Consider the following 21,796-nt stretch of genomic DNA (forward strand, 5'->3'; position numbering starts at 1 on the left):
CAATATCACAATAAAAAGAAAAATCTTTTACTACAAAATCAATAATTCAATAGTATATAAATTTGTTTCTAATAAAGACAAAAGAAAACGTTAAAATTGTTCCCTTATTTCCAACCTTATTAAAAAGAAACAAAGAACTACATTAGATAGAATAAAATAAATTCATAATATATTTATTTAAATAGTAAGGTTTTAAGGTGTGAAAATTTTATAATTTAACCCTTATTAATGTAGGGCCGGGTAGGGTGGGGTAAGTCTAAAAAGTTTAAACCCATTTCCATCCTGCCACCTTTACGGGGCAGGAAAAACCCGTGCAAGATGAAACGGAAAGAGACAGGTCAATCGGAGTGAGGGAAAATTACCATCCCTAGTTTCAAATGTATGCTTCCGATCACAGCTGAACGTGGTCGTTTAATTCATTTCCAAAAAACTACTATTATATTTGCAACTACAAATCAATCACAGCTGTTGTGAGTCCACTTTAATACTTCCCTACCAAACGTTCAACTCTCGTTAGTCGTTAACGTTCCTGTTTTTATTTTTTTCGATAGGATTTGTTCGTTTACGTTCTTCTACCTTCATTACATTCATTGCCTCATCACTCCTTTACTTTCCAAACCAGTTTAGGGAACACAGAGAGAGAGAGAGAGAGATATGATGATAAACGGAATTGAGGACGAAGATAAATGGCTCGCCGAAGGGATCGCCGCCATTCAACACAACGCCTTCTATATGCACCGCGCTCTCGTAATCTCATTCTCATTTCTCTTTACTTTTCCCCATTTTTTAACCTAATCTATTTCATAAACCCTAATTTCCACAATTTCTTTTAATTTTAATTTGATTTCATTTTTGTTTTTTGTTTTTTTTTTTTTGTTTTTGATCGTCTCAGGACGCCAATAATCTCCGAGAAGCCCTAAAGTACTCGGCTCAGATGCTATCGGAGCTTCGAACTTCGAAACTCTCACCTCACAAATACTACGAACTCTGTAAATTTCTTTTTTTTTTTCTCTCTCTTTCTAAATTTGCCAATCAATATGATTAGTTTGGGTTTAATTTGTGAAGTATATTTTGAATTTTGGATTATAAGACATGCGAGCGTTCGATGAATTGAGGAAGCTGGAGATGTTCTTCAAAGACGAAAGCAGGCACGGGGTTTCGATTGTGGATCTCTATGAACTTGTTCAGCACGCTGGCAACATTTTGCCTAGAATGTAAGCTTCTTTTGATCATGCTTCAATTGTTGTCATTTCAATTGCATATGGAATATTTTGATCACCTTTTGCAAATGTGGCATTTTTTGAATCTACAATTGATAGGGATCAACAAGTTATCAAAAACTGTTTTGTCTCTTTGAGAGAGGAGAGGTTTTTCTTTTTTTGCCTGATTCTTATCCAATTGTATACAAATAGTAAAGGAAAAATGATATTTCTCACATGTACAAGTTGAAACTAGAGCAAAAATAAAGTATTTCTTTGCAAGCATAAGAGAAATAGAATGAATAGAAAAATAACTGTGAAAGAATCCTTGATCGTGTTAGGTGGCATTATCTTAATACCAGAACTGATAGTTGAATTAGAAAGGCTACTCATTCATGGGTAGGTGGTTGTACCTTATGAGAAGACGATAAATTTTGCAAATAGTCATTTTTATAGGTAATTTTTTTTTTGACAGGTCCAGAAGGCAGTTCTCGTTTTTGCTTAATTTCAACTTTATTTTTCATAACCTTGTCTCTTGTCTTTCTTAGATAATATTTGGCTACAAAAATCTTCATTGATTTATTTATTTGCATGATTGTGTATTAACTTCAAATATTTACTGATTTCAACATGGGTATGCTCTAATATAATTTTAATTTTAATTTTGTCCACATTTCGGGGCTACAAGTTGATATAAGCAAAAGAAAATAGAAGGTCATATTTTTTTAATTTAAGGTGGAAAATTTATCCTCTTCTTCATGAGGAGGGAAGTATTATATACTTCAATCAGAAATTATTATGATGTGTTGGAATCAACTAAGGGTTTAATAGGTCAAATATGATTTGAAAATTTCAATTACGTTTTGGAAAAAAAAAAAAGGTGAGATGCTTTTCATTGTTACCTTCCCATTCCAATTAAATTTGAATTTCTTTCAGATGGGCTTATTCATGTTTGGTTATTTCAGATATCACATTTTTGTCAGTGCATGTGAAGTCCATTTTGTTGATTTACCAGGTATCTCCTATGTACAGTAGGATCTGTGTACATCAAATCTAAGGAGGCTCCTGCTAAGGATGTCCTTAAAGATCTCGTGGAAATGTGTCGTGGTGTTCAACACCCAATCCGTGGGCTCTTTTTAAGAAGTTATCTTGCTCAAATCAGTAGAGATAAATTACCTGATATTGGTTCAGAATATGAAGGGTAAGGTGGTTGCTTGATTACATATATTTCCATTTTCAAAATGAAGTCATCTGTTCCAGCAGTTGATTGCTCCGTGTTTTAATCTGTTCAATATTCATGGAATTGTGCCATTATCTTTCTGCAGAGATGCTGACTCTGTCATGGATTCTGTAGAATTTGTGCTCCAGAATTTCACTGAGATGAATAAGCTTTGGGTACGACTGCAGCATCAGGTTCGTTGGACTTCTACAAATCCTTATCTGCTTTCATGCTTGAACATGCATAGAACCACTGAACTTGCATGCCACAGAGGTAAAAATGAGCCATGATGGCATGATTTTGGCCATGCAGATGTTTTGGTGCTTGTGAATCATTCATACTCTTTGGCGATCCTGAGTTGAGGACTTCAATTGGGCTTTCTGGTCTGCAGGGACCTGGTCGGGTGAGAGAGAAGCTGGAAAAGGAAAGGAGCGAGCTCCGTGATCTGGTAATATCTGAAACTACCACCAGATGAAATTGTGTAATAGATTTGGTAGAGTAATAAAATTTCTGTTTTTCTTATTTGATTTACTAGGTTGGGAAAAATCTCCATGTGCTCGGTCAAATAGAGGGCGTGGACCTTGGAATGTACAAAGATGCTGTTCTTCCCAGAGTCTTAGAGCAGGTCTATTAATCTATTCTTTTCTCAGGTTTTATTTATTTATTTATTAAATTTTCTTCTAAATTTCCACCCGAGAAGCCCTCCCTGATCAACTTTCTAATAGTAACAAAATTGGGTTGTGCAGATTGTCAACTGCAGTGATGACCTTGCTCAATATTATCTGATGGATTGCATAATTCAGGTCTTTCCTGATGAGTACCATTTACAGACCCTTGAGACATTATTGGGTGCTTGCCCCCAGCTTCAGGTGAGTGTCATGACATATTGGATATTATTTTCTTTTTCAGGGTTGCAGAAGTTCTTACATTTGGCTTTGTTCTGCTATTTTGTTTTTGTTTTGTGTGGGGGACACAGAAGACATAGTTCAACAATTCCAATCTGGAGACACATTGCACACCCCTTGCACTAGGTAGTTGCCATGCTGCCCATGATATCATGTCCTTAGGAGGACTATTCAAGTCTAGTGTGGGAGGGCAGAAGCATTTTAAAAGCTGTAGCTTTTATGGGAAGCTTCAGCTTTTTAGGAAGCAAGTCCTAGGTGGCTTCTCAAAAACAGCCTAAAATGCCTAAGCATCTTAACACAATCAGTAAAAAGCTGAAGCGCCCTAGTTGACATAGCATCTTTTTTTTTTTTGAAGAGAGGGGGGGGGGGGGGCCATTTGAGCACGACCTAATTGGCTGAGGTTACCTAACATCCTACAAGTAACTTCAGCTTTTAATATTTTAAACCCTTGTAAAAGCAGTCTACAAATGCATCCTTTAAGTGGTTTACAAATGCATACTTTGGAACATGAACATTGTCTAGGAACTAACCATGGTGCAAGAATTATTATTAAATGCCTCTGAAGTGAACATGTGAAAATTGTCTCCTTATATGATAAACATACAACACTAGGTTGGGAAAACACATGCATGTCTACCCTTTTGCATAATACATATGTGAAGGATCTTTGATATCAAAATTTTTAGTGTCTTGCATTTCTTCTTAATTCTGATTAAAGCAATAAACTCATTAAAGATAGCCTTTTGCCTTTCTTCTTTTCCCTTAACCACTATCTGAATATGTTTCTTTTTGCAGCCAACAGTTGATGTCAAGACAGTGTTATCGCAATTAATGGAGAGATTATCAAATTATGCTGCTTCAAGTACAGATGTTAGTTATCTATATGCTGTCTTTGTGATATATGCTTTCTCATTTTTTTGATCATGGTTTTCTTGTGCCAGGTGTTACCTGAATTTCTGCAAGTGGAAGCTTTTGCAAAATTGAGCAATGCTATTGGGAGGGTAAGATTTCCCAAAGTTTGTAAATTTATGTTGACTGTTATTCAAATTTGGAAGTGCTACACAAACTCAACCATTACGTTACTTTTTTTTTTTTTGGGCGTGGAAAGGAGGGGGGGGGGGGGGAGTCTATGGTTTTAATCTTGCAGTACCTTTGTTGCAATTTCTTATCTTATAAAAACAGTTGACCTATAGCTACTGCTTTCTTGAAATTTTCATACAAAACTAGAACTGATATCCCAGATATCCAATGTACTGAATTAACATGGCGTAGCACAAACTTAATTAGATATCATTGGACTGCCTTCATATTTCATGCTCCGTGCACTGTTTCTTCAACGGAAATGGGAGATGTTCTTTCATGCTGGGAAAAAAAAAAGCAGCATTTAGTTCAAAATCAGAAAGGAATGACCTAAAACAATTTAAGGAGGTATCTAATATTATAACTTCCAATTGGAGCATGCACTCCATTTGATATATTAGCAATGGTGACATATAATCTGAAAAGAGCATGCACCCCATATTATATATCTGCAATGGGAGAATAGGGTACATATATCCTGAAATATATATTAAAAAGGAGTTTTTTGATAGGTAATTGCAATTGTTTAAAAATAAAAAAAGTGTATACAGGGATTATAACAAATCAAAGAAAACAGTAAATACCACAGATTAGAGGCAATTGGGCAATGCAGCAACAAGTGCCTAGTGATTGTGAAAGAGATGCTGAGTCAGAGCTGTGGGTGTCAACATGGTGAATGTGGGTAAAGAAATTTAATTAGGGACTTTGGTTTTTTCATAAAACCACAGTTGGGGTATTCATATTTGAAGGGAAAAGAGAGCCTTACATTTTTTTGCTCAACTGACTCCATGTGTTGGGCTTGGGCATGCAAATGCATTTATTATCCTTTCATTAATTTAACAGAAGCCTTTTTTCAATTTTTTCCATTCTATGCAAATGTTTAATTTAAATGTGGAATTGTGCTTTATATATGTTGATCAACTACATGCAATGGCAGGTGATAGAAGCACAGGTCAACATGCCTATTGTTGGAGCCATAACTTTATATGTCTCTCTTCTTACATTTACTCTCCGTGTTCATCCTGATCGACTTGATTATGTGGATCAAGTACTGGTATGTTGTCTCTTGAAGCTCATTTATAACAATGATTAGAGCACCTATTGGTTCCACCTAACTATTGCATGAAATTTTATATGGAAGGTGTTCTGGTCAGAGTAGATATATAACATGGATGGAAATTTTTTGAGGTTCTGTTTAGAAATGGATTTTTCTGACAAGGTTATGCTGAATTGGTTGTTCTTTATTTGAATTTTTATTTCAGGGAGCATGTGTTAAGAAACTCTCTGGCAAACCAAAACTTGAAGACCAAAGAGCAAAAAAACAAGTCGTTGCGCTTCTGAGTGCTCCACTGGAGAAATACAATGATGCTGTCATGGCCCTGACACTTTCTAATTACCCCCGTGTGATGGATCACCTTGATAATGAAACAAATAAAGTCATGGCAATGGTTATTATTGAAAGCATCATGAAGAATTACACTTGCATCTCTACTGCTCATCAGGTGGGCTTCTTCTCTGTTTTTTCTACAATCTTAACTTTTTCTTATTGGAGGAGTGTGGTTAATAACTTAATATGCTGTTTGTAGGTTGAGGTGCTGTTCGAATTAATTAAAGGGCTCATCAAGGACTTGGATGGAACTGCTGCGGATGAGGTGCATATAAAGAGTTTTTTTGCAAACAGAATTTCATCTTATAAGATAGAGATTTGAATATTAAAATTCACTTGGTAGCCTGCTATCAACACCTTTTGATCCACATGATTTTTTATTTCTTTCTTTATTTGGGATATTTAATCTTTATTTTACTGTTAGAAACATATAATGATTTTTCTTCTTTACGTCTCTCTCCTTGATTTGTTCCTGCTATATCCTACCAATAGCTTGATGAGGAGGATTTTAACGAAGAACAAAATTCTGTTGCTCGGCTCATTCACATGCTTTATAATGATGACCCAGAGGAATTGTTAAAGGTAAGTAATTGATGTCTTGAAAATTTTCTGCATCAGCATTGTTTCTTTTGATGCTAATGTTACTTGAATCTCCTTAAATCCATTAACATCTTATAAAATACCTTGGATGCTCTTTTTTTTAAAGATATTATTGTTGGTGGTCATTAAATGGGTATGCTACGAGCTGATAGAAATAAAAGAGATAAAGAATCTAAAGTCAGCTTGTTATGTACAATGGAGAGTACAAAAATCCTAGGCTTTGGACTGTCAATCAAAGTTTGCACACACCTTGTGAAATGCAAATAAAAATACTGGGTGCCAAAAATAAATTAATATTATTTAAGATATTGTAATGCTACATATAAAATAATTGTAATTTTAAGCCTCAAGAATCAGAACCCTCAACTTATTTTCAGCCTTTTATTATTATTATTATATACTAATGCAAATATTTATCTTGTCTAGGAGATATCCCATGAAGCAATAGTTCCTTGGTCCAACTCTTTATTAGGTTAATTTGGTCTACAGTTTGTAGGAAAACTCTTACAGATTTTGGGGTGTTTCAACTTTTTTGATGGCAGGGCTTGTGTAAACGTCTGTCTGACATTTGTTCAGACATATGTGAAAAATATTGGGCCTTGTGCTGAGCATCCCATGTCTTTTTGAAACTACAGTACTTGTTTCCATTTCCATAAATCTTAGGTTCTGGTATATTTTTCACCTCATGTTTATGACTTAAGAATTGTTTTCTGATGTTCTTATTTTCTGATCTTCAGATCATATGTACCGTGAAGAAGAGTATAATGAATGGAGGACCAAGACGCCTGCCTTTTACTGTTCCTCCTCTTATATTTTCTGCACTCAGGGTATGTTTCTTCCTGGTTATGGCAGACTGTTGTTTCTTTTTTTCCATGCATGCAATTTCTATTGCAAGATATTGCAAGATATACATGAGTGAAAAAATTGCATCGAGTACTTTTTTCTTTTCGGTCTGGACTTGACTGTGAACGAAGAAAGAATTTCTGGAGTGGAAATTTGTTGTCAGATTCTTGTTAGCACCTTTATAATATTATGGATAGTCAACAAGATTGTGAATCTGACTTCTAGAATTTTTGCTGAGGACTTTAATGATTGCTACTCCTTTGAACCAATCAGCTTAGAAGAGTTTGTGTACCCTATGCACATTTTATGAGTCTGTGCTCTCAGTCAACCCATTTAAGGTGCATATAGGAGTATTTCTGAGAGCCTCTTATAAGTTACTGTTCTTAATCAATAAGTAAGCCATATAGTTGGGAATTTAGAACTCATAATTTTAAGGCTTAAACTCAAGATCTAAGGCATAATCCTTAAACTCAAGACTAATATCAGAAGCCTTTTTTTATTAAAAAAAAATTACATGTGCTCATAGAAACTAGAATTAGATAATATATGCAAATTGAAAATTTCAAATTAACAGCTTCAAAGCATTAAGGCCAAGTAAATTACATAGCGTGCTAGTTAGGGGTGTAAATGGGTGCATTGCAGTTACAGGCAATTTTTTTCACTGCACCACCATGGTCAGCTTCCTGGTTTGCTCACCACACTGCATCTTAAAGGGGGTCAGTGACCAAATCGGCTCAGATTGGTGTGATTGGGTCAGTTGGCCAGTTAGTTCAATGCTATGAATTTTTTTTTTTTTAAAAAGCTAAATGATGAATACAGGAAATACTTTTCTCTCAAAAATTATTTTACATTGATAACACCCCTGAGCCATTTGTATCACATATTTTACATATCTTTTAAAAAAAGATTGGTCAAAAACAAAGAAAATAAACTATTTGAAAAAAAAAAAGAAAAAAAAAAGGAGATTCTAGGGTTTAGTTTACAAATTTTGGAAATTACATTTGGGATTTGGGATTATGGACAGGGTTTTTCTTCGGTGCAGTCTCAGTTTGTCCAGCTTGTTGTACACCCCTAATGGCTCAGAATCCTTGAAGCATCTATAAAAGATGACATATTATATGCAATAGAACTTTGAAAACATTAAATGAATCATGGTGTTCTGGAAAATAGACATACTTTAAACCTTAGTGCACTCCAAGTTCCTAACTTCTTTTTATGAAGAAAGGAACTCTATATTTCTAGTTTATGACATGGATCCAGTCATTAGATTCTCTAAGGACTTGGTTCAAAGGTGAGTTGAATCCCTACATGTAAGGTTTACATGTATCAAGAAGTTGTTATTTATGCTATCTTTGTAACTACCGTTGCTACGAAAACTTCATCTGCCTTGGGAAAAGAAAGGGAAGAAAAATAAAAGAACCAAAAATCTTAGAAGGCCCAAATTGTGCAGAAATATCACTATTTTCTACTGCGTGTGATTGTGTCAAGTGAAAGAATACATATGAAAGAAATGTAATTTTGCTGGCAAGAACTTGAGCTGATGATAAAGAAGTGCACTTGAAAAAGTCAATTCTTTCTGACCACTGCACAGTATTTGTAGTTGGTAGTTTTTATTTGGATGCTATTTATATACAAAAAATCAGCATACATATCTTTTTCTCTTTTGAGTTTGATTTACTCAATTTTGGTGGAGTAATTACCTCTTGAATTTGTGTATAGGAGTTCACATTTGATAGTTTATTATAAATGAACCTTAATTTTGAAAGACCGTTCAGAAAGTTGTTTGTGGCTTGCAGTTGATAAGGCAATTACAAGGTCAGGATGGGGACGTAGCGGGAGAGGAAGTGCCTGCAACTCCAAAGAAAATTTTTCAGATATTAAATGAGGTAACTTTTGAACTGATGTGGAAGACAATGTCAAATTTTACATATTGATTCTTACAAGACTGAAACTTTTTAGACATGTCCTTGTAGACAAAAATACTTCCTTATAGGCTTTCTTGACAGGGTTGTCCATTTTGTTATGTCTGTTGGATGGTTCAATTTAATTACAAAAACTTCCTATATATCTTCTTTCACTAAAGTAACTATGGATTTTTCTTAGTGTTTTCTATTTTTTATTTCCTTTTTTCTCCTCTCCTTATAAATTCATTTTCTATGTTGCATGCTTGTACTCATAATATGACATTATAATTGTTTTGTTTCAGATGATTGAATCTCTTTCCACTGTTCCATCTCCTGAACTGGCATTAAGGTTGTACCTGCAATGTGCTGAGGTATGCCTTGACTTTGTCTAGTACTGCAGAAAAAAATATCAGAAAATAATTTTTTGGTAGCTCCTAGAATTCTTTTCTGGAGCATGAATAATGATACTTTTTAAAAATAATATATAGTTTTCAAGATTCCCCCCTGCTTCATTGTAACTACCGAATTATCAAAAAAATGGTTTTCAAGATTGAGGGAGAAGGCTTTTTTTACTTTTTGTGGCAAAGTGGTAATAAATTTCTATTACTTGTTAAAATAGATTTGTGTGAAACATTTTACAATGGCATGACATGTGTGAACATTTCTATTACTTATTGTGCATGAAATTTTACAATGCCATTACCATAAATTTACTCACACTTCATTAAATAGAATCATTACGCATTTTATCTTGATTATATTTTCCATTGATAAAGAAAGCCTTAATGTCATGTCAGATATCTGTAGCTGGGGGACTAACTGTATGTTTCTGAACTCTTTGTTTTTTTGTTCCTTGCTGATCAGGCTGCTAATGACTGTGGTCTTGAGCCTGTTGCTTATGAATTTTTCACTCAGGCATTTGTCTTATATGAAGAAGAAATTGCGGTAATTGTCCATGAAATAATTTCTTGTGATTGAGTTTGCTTTGGATTACTGACAAGAAGTGGCCATTTGTCGTCAAATGTTTTAATCAATAAGCAATGTCTCACATTTAGCCTGGCCATATTTGTTTTATTCACATGAGTATTTACCTTTCTTTTAGGACTCCAAAGCCCAGGTGACTGCAATACATCTGATAATTGGAACCCTTCAGAGGTTGAATGTATTTGGTGTTGAGAATAGAGATACTCTAACACACAAGGCCACAGGGGTAATGATGCTTGAATTGCTGTCTAATTAATGTGCTCTTGTTACCCATTCCTACTAAAACTCATAATGATGTTTTTTCTTTGTTTTGTGTCAGTATTCAGCAAAGCTTCTAAAGAAACCTGATCAGTGCAGAGCGGTTTATGCATGTTCACATCTTTTTTGGGTTGATGATCAGGATGGAATTAAGGATGGAGAAAGGTACACTGCGAGATATTTTACATCCATATATCTGACTATACCGGTTGGCTGGTTTCATTTGTCTTAATGTGTCAATTTGTTGGCATTTTATTTTGGCATTATTTTTTTCTGCTTGTTGAGTATTCTTGATAATGGAAGCAACATAGTAGTTCTTGATCTTTTATTATCATTGCTATTAAGCAGTTTGCTTCCTAGGGTATTAAGCTTTCACTTCTAGGGGTAATCCATAGTTTACCTGAGTTGCCACATATATGGAAGAGGACATAACTACTGGTGCTATTTCTATTTACAGGGTCCTGCTTTGCTTAAAGCGTGCCTTGAGGATTGCAAATGCTGCTCAACAGATGGCCAATGTTACACGGGGTAACAGTGGGCCAGTCACACTCTTTGTTGAAATACTGAACAAGTCAGTGGTTTAGAGTCTTACCAATTTGAACTTTGCTGTTATACACGCATGGTTAATAGCTTTTATGTTTATTTTTTGATTCATGGGTCGTTATATGCATCAGGTACCTTTATTTTTTTGAGAAGGGAAACCCCCAAATTACAAGTGCTGCAATCCAGGGTCTAATAGAATTAATCACAACTGAGATGCAAAGCGAATCTACAGCCCCCAATGCTGCTTCAGATGCTTTCTTTGCTAGCACGCTGCGTTACATCCAGTTTCAGAAACAGAAAGGCGGTGCAATGGGAGAAAAATATGATTCTGTCAAGGTTTGATTTATTATGTGTTAAGTTATACTACTGAAAAGTGTGGATATATAAACAAGCAAGTTTGGGGCTGAGAGGAAGGAAATGATGGGGAGAGGTGAGCAATGAGCACAATTGTATAAAATGCGTGCACCTTGACAGGAACTCATATATAGGTTTTTCTTCCGCCTCCCTTCTTTTTTCCTTCTCCCCTTCGACCATTTTCATTTTTTTTTTTTAAAGGTAATTAATAAATTATTTTTTATTGGTTTGAGGGTTTGTGTGAGTTTTCACTGTTTGTGGCTTGCCTTTTGATCCCTCTACTGTTCTATACTCGAACCTTTATTTCATCAAATAATATGCTGTTTTTGGGGCTAAGATTGGCATCTCTTAATTGTTATATTTGTATGCTTTTAAATACTCAATCATTCACAGTAAAATGTGCGTGCCTACGTGCATGTACATCTTGGGTTACAATCATGGGCAAAGTCGTTTGGTTTATAACTTCATTGTTTTGGAGTTTTAACTTGGAACCACGCTATCAATTTACTGTCAGAAAGGCAAAACATTTGGAAATTGCTGTGTTGCACCACTTGGCGACATTGACTGCGAAGCATGATAGTAGAGAAGGTATCTCATATATCAAATATATACATATTCCTTCTCAGTGTGTCAGTCTCACATGACTTGAAATGAAACTTCTTCCGACCTATTTGCACCAATAAGCTAGGCAAATTTGATTGGCCAAATGATTTGGCCCAAATCTAAGAAGGGAGAAAGTGTGGGGTTGGAAGATCAAAGTTTGAACAACCTCAATGTTTTGAATCACTCATGAGTCATGTCGTACTTAAATCGAATTGAATTGATTAGTATGTTGATGTTCATTTATTAATTATTTGTGGCAAGGTGAAAAAGTGGTTGCCTTTTAGGCTGCCGCTTAGGGCAATCTTTAATAAAAATAAGGTCATGGAATGGGATGTTCATCCGTGTGGTTGCCTGGTTGGGTTTCAAAGACATTTTTACATTGCATTGACACGGTTTCTCCAAAATAAAAATTGTCACTATATCACAAGGTTTGAAAAGCTCAAAAGGACAAGGTCGATGGTGGTGATTACAATTATTAAAAAAATAAGAGAAAAGTTAATGAATGACCTAAAGACATATGTTAGTGATCTATTTTAGGAACATTTTTATGAAAAAAATAAAATAAAATAAACTGTTAATGTTTTGATAGTACTTTCAATTTCTTATAAAAGTTGTTTAAAAACTTTTCTAAAATAATTTATTAACAATTGTTTGGCACCCATTAACATGACCCAAAATACAAAAACAAAACAAATCACCGATTACCACTGCCAATTCGAGTCATGGTTGTCATGGCGATGGTAGTGTAGTTTTTATGAACATCCCTACCCATCTATATATAATAATAATAATAATAGGTGAAGTTGAGAAAAACTCAAATTAGAATTTTAAAATAGAATTCCAATTTTGCACCATGTGTCCTAAATTATTTATTCTTAAAGAGTTTTATTTCTTAATTTTAGAATCAAACGTGAGACTACATCATAAATATTTATTTAAGTGAGTTATTAAATACAAAAATCAAAGAGTCTAGAATAAATGAATCATAAAAAAATAAAAAAAAAAGTGTTTCACAATAATTTTTTTAAAAAATGGACAATTTACATTTTATACCTAATAATATCCTTACAAAATTTTTGAAAGAGTTAATAAAATATAAAAATGATTATCAATAGTATTTAAATTATATATATATATATGAATTATATTATGCATCTTATTATATATTTTTTAAGTATATCAATATATATACATGGGGTTACAAACTAGTTAAGAGTAATGATTGTCGCACACTGTCTACCACATAGATTTCAATTAAAATTGTGATATCATATTTTCAAAACTTGTGTTTCACTATTTCACAATTATAACTAAAATCGCATTTTAAAACACGATTTCAAAGGCGGTAGGTAATTAGATATATGCAACAATAATTTTTTTTTTGAGAAACAATATATGCAACAATAATTAACCTTCCATAAATATCTTGATTACCTCTGCACTTCGCCGCATGGTTACCAACTATTGGCTTATAAAAAGTATGTCTGCCTCGGACCACTTGAATATCTTCTCACATAACATTCTCTTCACGTTTCTTGACTCCTTTTCTTAGCCATCTTGGAAGAACGTTGACTTCACCAAAATTAGTTGTACTCAAACGTCTGCTTGATGGCCACTCAATATTTAAAAAGAAAGTAATTTGACGAGTTAGATAGAATTCCTCAGTCAAATAATCAAACTAAGGAAATAAACTGTACCAATTACCAATGTTGAAAAACATTCAAACTAAGGAAACCAACATCCGTGTAGCCTACAATCTATCCTCCACATCGTTTTCCTTTTTTTCTTTTTCTTTTTCTTCTTCTAAATGATATACAGAACTTTTTTGTGATTTGTTTATAATTTTGTACATGCCACTTCCAATTGCAACTTTTCTTCCTTGTATTGTTTTCAAAGCGAATTCATGAATGGAACAGTAGAGGTAGGCGCTATTATCATATAGTTTTTGAATTGTGACATGCATAAATTTTAAGGGGTTACTTATCCCCCGTAGAATACTGCAAAGTCAACAAATTAACAAGGGTTTGATCAAAGTAGAAATGATGATAAAGAAGAAAAATAAAGCAAGAAAATGGGACAGAAAGAAGCAGTTCTTATGTGGAAATTTAATGAACAACCATGGTGTTGAATGTTTAAGCTCTGCACTTGTACAACCTGCAAAACTAGCACGCTATTTGGTTGTGAATTATGATCTTTTACCAGGTATTATTTGCATATCTATCTTACACCAAAAGCTTATTAACTGAGTTGGGTTTTTTTTTTTTTTTTTGAATTACTACAACTAACACTGTACTTTCTAGATCATCTGAAATTTTGCAAAGGCTTTCATATAGCTAAAAAGGTTTGGCTCTCTCATCAGTTTGTCATGCTTCTTCTTCTTCTTCTTCTTTTTCTGAAAAGAAAAATACATATATAAATTCAAACACTACTTGAATTTCAGATTAATTTCAATGGTGCAAGAACACTAAAAAGTTCATCTAAAAACGTTTTAAAGAGGGTGAGAAAGCACTCTGCGGCTAAGACAGTGATTTTGAGAACAAAACGAGAAAGTGCTTCCCTGTAAGTTGAGCTATAAACTCTCAAACATTGAAGTATATTGTGAATTTTGTTCCTAAGTCCTAACTATGCGTTGTGTATTTAGGAGCTGGGTTTCGTATGCCAAATATTGCGCCAATCTGGCAGTCCACAGGGGAAAGCCTATGTTTGAAAGGCCTTCTGTTGACCAACCAAGAGGTTTGAACTATATTCATATGAAAAACTCCTTTGATTGTATGAAAAAGAATCTGAACTCTCTCAGTTTTGCAGGTTTGGAGTCAGATTTGAGGCCTGATTTTTATTTCGGTGAAAGCCATGCTACCTTAAGACATGCAGGTGCACCAGCAATTGTAAAAGCTAAATCTCATGCATTTCGGAAATCTGAATTCGTAATAAGAGATGGTAACGGGGGCTTCAAAATCAGCAATTCTAGCCTTAATCATCATTACAAGAAGGAAGCTAATTTGAGCTTACCTCTTCTCCCAATGAAGTTACCAGAATCAACATTTGGTTGGCCACTTCTCAAGAAAATTGTACCCATGAGTCACAAAGCTCTGAGAAAATCTCAAGCTAGGAAGATGTCTGTAGTTCAATGGGCAATGAACCTACCTCATCGATCCATGCCTTTAAGTTTGCAGAACCAGGTTGGTTTGCATTTAAGTAAAACCGATATGTCTTTTGATAGAAAGGCTGTCAAATATTCCTATAAGGAGAGAGAGAATGAGGAAGGAACTAGGCCCCAATTGATTCAGGCCTCTGAATTTGAAACAGTTCATGGTAGCAAAAGAACAGAAGAGAACTTTGGACTTGTTTGTGAAAACAAAATGGAGGTCCCTTCAGGTTCAGCTTCTGTCCATATTAAAGAACCTCCACAATCAAAGCCTGGTTGGCCTCTTCTTCGGATTGCAGCTTCTGCAAATGTAAATTCTTCTAGAGATTTTAAAGCTAGAAAAATGTCTGTTGTTCAATGGGTAATGAGCCTGCCTAAACGATCAATTTCAGTATCTCCACAAAAAAAGACTAGTTTTGTTTCTAATAAAACAGAAAGTCCTATTGAAAGAGAGAGTAGTTGTTCTTGGGATTTAAATAGTGAGAATGGTTCAACAGCATCAGGAAAGCTACTCAAGGAGTTGGAGCTTCTCATTAGAACAAACTTATCTGGCTATAGGTGGTTCAGCCACAAGGAGCTAAATAATGCTACTTCTCATTTCTCCTCAGGTTAAATCTTTTTTCCTTTTGGGCATATAAGGCTTTGTTGGTTGAGGCAAAATACTTTCAACATAGTTCTCTATCTAAATATTTTGTTTTTTGACAGAAAATCTTATTGGAGAGGGAGGGTGTAGCAATGTATACAAAGGATATCTTCCTAGTAGCAGAACAGTGGCAGTAAAGATACTGAAATCATATAAGGAAGCTGGGAATGACTTCTACTCAGAAATGGATATCATCTCCAAATTAAAGCACAAGCACATTACATCTCTTATTGGTGTATGTGTCGAAGATAGCTATCTTATCTCTGTCTATGACTTCTTTCCCTTAGGAAGTTTAGAGGAATACTTACATGGTAATCTTCTATGACTTGCAAGGTAATTTGCTTCACTTAAGAAGTTCCATTAAAGTCACTTATGTGCATTTTGAATCTGCAATGCAGGTCAAAGTAACAGATCTGTATTGTCATGGGAAGTGAGGTTTAAAGTGGCAGTTGCAGTTGCAGAGGCTCTAAATTACCTGCACAATGAATGTTCTCGGCCAGTTATTCACAGAGATATAAAATCTTCAAACATTCTCCTCTCCAATGAGTTTCAGCCACAGGTATGCTTTCATTTGTATTGCTCTTTAAAGTACAGCAACAACCACAATCAGGTCTTGGTCCCAAAATTTTGAGATCAGCTATAAATCCTCAACAAACTTCAGGGTCGATCACATTTATTATTTTCCATCTTTCTGTTTTTTGGAAGTAACTTCTATAAAAATTCCCGCTCTAAGCCGCAAGAATTATATAGACTTTTCAGCTCTGTCCAACTTCAGGAAGAAAAGATGTACTTCAAAATAGAAAGCTACTAGGAGCAATTTCACATTTTCACAAATTTTGATAAATGTAGAGATTAAAATCTTCAATCCAACTAACAAAGTTATAGGAATAGTTTTCTTAGTTGCTTTTGAGATGTCTATAAGTTCAACATTCTTGCTGATGCAGGTTTAATTTAATTTCTTGAATGCAGTTATCTGATTTCGGGCTTGCTGTATGGGGACCCACAGATTCAACTCATGTGATTCATAGTGATGTGGTAGGGACTTTTGGATATATTGCTCCAGAATATTTCATGCGTGGAAGGGTCAGTGATAAGATAGATGTATACTCCTTTGGTGTGGTTCTTCTTGAGCTGTTATCAGGAAGAAAGCCAATTGGTTCTGAGACCCTGAAAGGACAAAAGAGTTTGGTCAAGTGGGTAAGAACTTTATTCTTTACATACTTTTCTATTGCTGATATTTTTTCATCCATACTAGGGTTTTTTTTTTCTTCTTTCTATAGCTGTGTAATCAAATTGCATTCATCTAGGCAAAACCATTACTAGAGAGTGAGGATCTTAAAGCACTGTTGGATCCAAAGTTAAATGGGAACTTCGATGTTGATCAGATGCATAGAATGTTCTTGGCAGCAAGCCTATGTGTTCGCCAGTCAGCTCGGCGTCGTCCAAAAATAAGTCAGGTACTAAAATACAATTATATGGTTGTTAGAATTGATATTTTTTTTAAGGGTCAGAATGAAGTTACATGTAACTATTTCTTAATGTTACAACCCTAAACACGATTTCATACTAATTTTGTCAAAATGAAGATGAGATGACAATCAACACCATGTTGTTGACTTCAAATGGCTAATTGAATTTCATTACTTCTGCTGTTACTTCAAAGCTTTGTCTCATTACTTTGGACATTAAGATTATTTTCCCTTAAAAGATTTCCTACAAGGTTGTTTTTCAAACGGACTTTTAAAGCTAGTAGCAAACATGTTGACCTTCGAGTTTTGTTTCAATTTGTTGAGGTTCTCTTTGATATTGATTGACATTTAACTAGCTGACACTTGTGTGGTCCCTGGTCCAGATACTAAAGCTATTAACAGGAGAGAAGGATGCGTATAATTGTGTCAGTTCCAATGTTATTGATTTCAAAGAAATAGAAAATCAAGATGATGATGACATTTTTCCAGAATTTTATTGCAACCAACAATACATGGGCTCCACTTTGCTTAAAACAGAATGCAACAGCGGCTCACTAAGCAGTAGTGATATGTCTATACATAGTGCAGAAAAGACCCGACACTTCATGTTGAAGGACTACTTGAAAGAACGGCAAGACTGATCATCATCATCATCAATGATTGATGCCATGAAACTTAGAAGTTCACAAATGGAGGAGAGCTCAGTACCATACATACTGTGTATAGAAAAGGAAGGTCCTATACTAAGCAATGGGATTTTGCAGAATGCAGAGTTTCGGTATACATGTACACTCAAATTTATTATCACAGAGCTTTCCCTACATTCTGTTTTTTTGATGAATTCCCTACAATCAAGAGAGAGTGTGTGAGGAAGGCAAACAATTTCAGTTTTTTGTTTTTGAGAATCATTGAAGATTGCAATTAGAACAGTTATTATAATTTAAAACGTACATTCTTTCATCTGTTAATTTAAACATTGGTTTGGGTAGTCATTGAGGAGCTGAGCTGATGACAAAATTTTGACATTTTGGATGCACGATACAAATATATTAAAGATTAATGGCTGTAACTGACTCATTCAAATTGAAAATTTGATACAATTTCCAATCCTCAACAATGGGGCTTACAAATTACAATGTGCTTTAGGTGCTCTTCGCAAAACTACTAAGCACCGTACATATTCTCAAAAATTTCTGGCTAGCGCTCACTGCTCAACACAACTTTATGTACAAACCGCAAGTGTCAAAAAAAAATTCAAAAATTCAAAATGGAATTGTGTAAGGTAACGCATGTATTTCAGCCTCGGGTAAGTAATGGGCATGTGGCCACGAAGTGGGACATCTGCAACTCGAAACATCATTTCCAGCTTTCAATCTTTTAGACCCATTTGTATCTGCCTGCTTCTTCCCAAGGAGCCAATCTTCATCACCAAAATCATCTCCCTGGTAATGAGGCGGAGGCAGAACCCAGTTCTCAAATAAAGTTTTATACGCTGATTCCTTCCTCTGAATCTTTTTTTCATGTGATGTTAGTTCAGTCCTCCTTGGCACTGTGCAGGGCACTTCTTTTTCTGGGTTTGGCGTTCTTTCAATCTTCATTGGTACAGGGGCCGGCACTACTTTTTCTGGGTTTGGTGTTCTTTCAATCTTCATTGGCACAGGGCCAGCCGTTGTCTCAATCTTCCTTGGCACAACTTTTTCTGGTTTTGGTTTTGTTTCAATCTTCTTTGGTACAGGGCCAGGCACTACTTTTTCTGGGTTTGGTGTTGTTTCAATCTTCCTTGGCAAAACTTTTTCTGGTTTTGGTTTTGTTTCAATCTTCATTGGCACAGGGCCGGGCACTACTTTTTCTGGGTTTGGTGTTGTTTCAATCTTCCTTAACACAGGGCCGGGCACTACCTTTTTTGGCCCATGAGTAAGCTCCTTGGCAAGTATATTTTTAGTTGAATTGATAGAACGGTCCTTTTCTTGACTCCGTACATCAACAATTCCATTCTTCTGTTGAGCAAGGGTAGATCCATTCTTCTGTTGAGCAGGAGAATCTACCCTTCCAGAGGTAGAGCACAGCTGCTTGTTGCTTCGCGATGCATCAAGTTCTTTGTGCTTTTTCAATGGCAACCGTAACCGAAGAATGGTTCCTGTTTGAATCAAAAAATTAAATGATATTTTAGTATATGCAAAAGACTTTTTTTTGTGTGCAGAAGTTAGAGAAATCCAACTGACAGTTGCATCCCCAAATGACAGGTTAAACTTAAAACTCACCATGACTGGAGATGTCACTAGATGGTGAGGTTTCCCTCTTCCTCTTGTTGCTTTTCTGAGTGCTGTCAGATAAGTAGCTAACATTTGGAGAACAGACTGCCTGCCCATGTTCTTCAGTAAGGCCACTTCTTTCCAGTTGCTCAGTCTCATCTTCAATTCGCTTTTGAAGATTGCCACCACATGACTCTGCTTTACTTTGCACTGATTGGTCATACTTCTTATCATTGAGCTTTATCGTTGTTTTGACATCACCAATATCAGAGAGTTTCTCATTCTCTTTCCGTGCTTTCCTTTTTTCCTTCTTTTCCTTCTTCTCCCTCTTCTTCTCTTTCTTAGATTCTGTTTTGTCCTTCTCCGTTTTATTTTGGAGCTATATACAGCACCAGAATAGCAATTTTAAAAACAGAGGGCTAGGAAGTAGGAACACCCAAAAGAGGCAAGCACAGCCAAGCTAATGAAATGGTTACATTTCAGTGCTAAATGAGAAATTCTTCTTTTTTTAATTTTCAAAAACACACAAGCACGGCATTAAATAAGTACCCATAGAGTACCATTCTTCAAGGTTACCATTCTCATTTGGAAAATGCAACACTTGGTAACAAGAAATCATATTTCTACTACTTGTGAACTCAACCATATTGTCAGGCAGTTGTTGACAAAAGGCATTTAATCAAAACCAAAGTCATGCAAACCCCCACTTCAAGACATGGTCAGAACCAATACAACATAAACTACACTATTTGGAATCGAATCATTAATCATACAGAAAATGCATTTACAACCCAAATGGTAAGGTCAAAAGATATAAAACCACTCTGAAGTTCAGTTAGTAACACAATACCTCTCAGGTGTAAAGTCGACATATAAACTACACATCACATCCTAACCAATCAAAAAATACCAGATCATTGTACATGTTAATTGCAGCTGTTCAGTATAATGTTTATCCAAAATCACAGGGTTTTCACAATGATCAGCATCATCATCACTTGGCTACACAGGATGGTAACATGTATATGAAGATACATGTGAGATGATTTAATGTGATTGGTTAAAAAGTAGACATGTTGACCTTATAACCTGAGAAGGTAGAGATTTGTGTTACAAACTAACTTCAGAGAGATTTTATGTTTTAAGACCCAACCACAATGAGGGTAAGATTTATTTTCCTCTTATAAAAACCCTATGACAATAACACCAAACACAAACAGGCATGAATAAACGATCAAGATCGAAAAATATGCACACATCAAGGCACTAATCAAATGGTAATAAGACCAAACAAATGAATGGGTAAGCCAAATGCTAAAGTACACCCTCTTTTCTTAGGAACTAACTCATCTACCCGATGGGATCGAGCATCTTTCCTCATATTCTCTCAAACTAACTCGTGAACAATCAAGTTTACTTTCCATTGAGAACTCCAATTCCAACCATAATAAACTGTAATCAAATCTGACAATCCAAAACACTCCTCCATGCCGCGAATTACATCACAACGGTTGTTCATTCATCGAATGACTTTCTCGTTTTCAATCCATACAAGGTAACCTTCATAGGACAACATATTCCTCTCTCATTCCCACTTTCACCTTATAACACTCTCTCCTTAACCTTATTTGTATGGATATACATGGATTCTGGTCTTGTCTCCTCTCCTCAAATTGAACTTTACAGGATACAACTAAAAACTAAAACTACATAGACACCAAGATTTGTTCGTACAAACTCCAAAGATCAAATCCTCCAAACCCCACTTCTTGTAAGACCAAAAAACCTCAGTTAAATCATAAACCTAAATTCTATTGCCTTAAGCAAAACCCTAACCCTAAAAGTTCCTAGTATCCAAACCAACAAATATATAACTTAGTTACTGTCATTCTCCAACAAAAAAACCTTACACTTATACCCAAACACTCCTTAAAAAAAATACTAAATTAAAGAACTATGAGCACAAATCTCATGATTCAGGATCAGATTTCGCAAAATCAAACATTCGTATAAATCTTTAATTTTTAATTTATTTATTTCTAATTTTTCAAAAACAATCAGAGAGAGAGAGCAGTAGTTGAGCATAAACGCAAAACCAAGATTTTGCTCAACAAACCTTAATCGATTCGATCAACACCGCCTCGTTCCTCACAAACCCTGGTGGTGGGTAAGGGTAACACCGAGACATCTTATTCGAATTTTTCGCAACAATCAATCCCCAAAAAAGATTTGAGCGGTAAATCGATTCGATATTTTTCTCGATCTAAACGTTAATCGGGTTTAGATCGAAGGAGATCTGAAACCCTAAAAGGAAGAGGAAGCTTCTCTCTCTCTCTCTCTCTCTCTCTCTAGGCGGCTCACCCAAGCAAGAGATGAAGAAATAGACGATTTACGCGTAATGTCCTTTC

The 21,796-nt window shown here is 35.1% G+C and overlaps 3 protein-coding genes across 5 annotated transcripts; 2 read left to right on the plus strand and 1 right to left on the minus strand.

The window, feature by feature from the left end:
• The first annotated feature begins 276 nt into the window (after nucleotides 1–276).
• LOC115974518 (vacuolar protein sorting-associated protein 35B-like) lies at nucleotides 277–11,620 on the plus strand. 3 transcript variants are annotated; one of them, XM_031094918.1, is made up of 22 exons: nucleotides 277–747; nucleotides 893–989; nucleotides 1,091–1,214; nucleotides 2,215–2,400; nucleotides 2,525–2,612; nucleotides 2,810–2,866; nucleotides 2,954–3,043; nucleotides 3,165–3,287; nucleotides 4,119–4,193; nucleotides 4,265–4,324; nucleotides 5,341–5,457; nucleotides 5,666–5,905; nucleotides 5,990–6,055; nucleotides 6,283–6,372; nucleotides 7,128–7,217; nucleotides 9,030–9,119; nucleotides 9,440–9,508; nucleotides 10,002–10,082; nucleotides 10,240–10,347; nucleotides 10,441–10,544; nucleotides 10,837–10,950; nucleotides 11,054–11,620. In XM_031094918.1, the coding sequence occupies exons 1-22, from the start codon at nucleotides 655–657 to the stop codon at nucleotides 11,262–11,264; spliced, it is 2,373 nt and encodes a 790-aa protein (XP_030950778.1). In that variant the 5' UTR covers nucleotides 277–654; the 3' UTR covers nucleotides 11,265–11,620. The 3 variants fall into 3 exon arrangements, with proteins under 3 accessions (XP_030950778.1, XP_030950779.1, XP_030950780.1); XM_031094919.1 differs by having other exon boundaries at nucleotides 462–747; nucleotides 2,232–2,400; nucleotides 11,054–11,437; XM_031094920.1 differs by lacking the exon at nucleotides 277–747 and having other exon boundaries at nucleotides 973–989; nucleotides 2,731–2,866; nucleotides 11,054–11,437.
• Nucleotides 11,621–13,249: 1,629 nt separating this feature from the next.
• On the plus strand, nucleotides 13,250–18,379 carry LOC115974521 (phytosulfokine receptor 1-like). Its single transcript, XM_031094922.1, has 10 exons — nucleotides 13,250–14,081; nucleotides 14,180–14,220; nucleotides 14,320–14,438; nucleotides 14,521–14,612; nucleotides 14,685–15,632; nucleotides 15,730–15,978; nucleotides 16,066–16,226; nucleotides 16,637–16,864; nucleotides 16,975–17,124; nucleotides 17,520–18,379. The coding sequence occupies exons 1-10, from the start codon at nucleotides 13,919–13,921 to the stop codon at nucleotides 17,775–17,777; spliced, it is 2,409 nt and encodes an 802-aa protein (XP_030950782.1). The 5' UTR covers nucleotides 13,250–13,918; the 3' UTR covers nucleotides 17,778–18,379.
• LOC115974522 (serine/arginine repetitive matrix protein 1-like) lies at nucleotides 18,184–21,776 on the minus strand. Its single transcript, XM_031094923.1, has 3 exons — nucleotides 21,505–21,776; nucleotides 19,398–19,767; nucleotides 18,184–19,273 (listed from the first exon to the last, which is right to left on the minus strand). The coding sequence occupies exons 1-3, from the start codon at nucleotides 21,574–21,576 to the stop codon at nucleotides 18,399–18,401; spliced, it is 1,317 nt and encodes a 438-aa protein (XP_030950783.1). The 5' UTR covers nucleotides 21,577–21,776; the 3' UTR covers nucleotides 18,184–18,398.
• Nucleotides 21,777–21,796: the final 20 nt, after the last annotated feature.

This window comes from Quercus lobata, chromosome 2, assembly GCF_001633185.2.
Source record: "Quercus lobata isolate SW786 chromosome 2, ValleyOak3.0 Primary Assembly, whole genome shotgun sequence".
In the NCBI taxonomy this organism is placed as follows: Eukaryota; Viridiplantae; Streptophyta; class Magnoliopsida; order Fagales; family Fagaceae; genus Quercus; species Quercus lobata.

Bases quoted from the DNA above. Each gene is read 5' to 3' on its own strand.
- LOC115974518 (XM_031094918.1), top strand. From the start codon at position 655: ATGATGATAAACGGAATTGAGGACGAAGATAAATGGCTCGCCGAAGGG. The intron at 2,613-2,809 runs GTTCGTTGGACT...TCTGGTCTGCAG, and splicing joins GGGTACGACTGCAGCATCAG to GGACCTGGTCGGGTGAGAGA. The intron at 9,509-10,001 runs GTATGCCTTGAC...CTTGCTGATCAG, and splicing joins TGTACCTGCAATGTGCTGAG to GCTGCTAATGACTGTGGTCT.
- LOC115974521 (XM_031094922.1), top strand. From the start codon at position 13,919: ATGATGATAAAGAAGAAAAATAAAGCAAGAAAATGGGACAGAAAGAAG. The intron at 14,221-14,319 runs GTTTGGCTCTCT...CTTGAATTTCAG, and splicing joins GCTTTCATATAGCTAAAAAG to ATTAATTTCAATGGTGCAAG. The intron at 14,613-14,684 runs GTTTGAACTATA...TCAGTTTTGCAG, and splicing joins TTCTGTTGACCAACCAAGAG to GTTTGGAGTCAGATTTGAGG.
- LOC115974522 (XM_031094923.1), bottom strand. From the start codon at position 21,576: ATGTCTCGGTGTTACCCTTACCCACCACCAGGGTTTGTGAGGAACGAG. The intron at 19,768-21,504 runs GTTTGTTGAGCA...TGCTGTATATAG, and splicing joins TGTTGATCGAATCGATTAAG to CTCCAAAATAAAACGGAGAA. The intron at 19,274-19,397 runs GTGAGTTTTAAG...TGATTCAAACAG, and splicing joins TAGTGACATCTCCAGTCATG to GAACCATTCTTCGGTTACGG.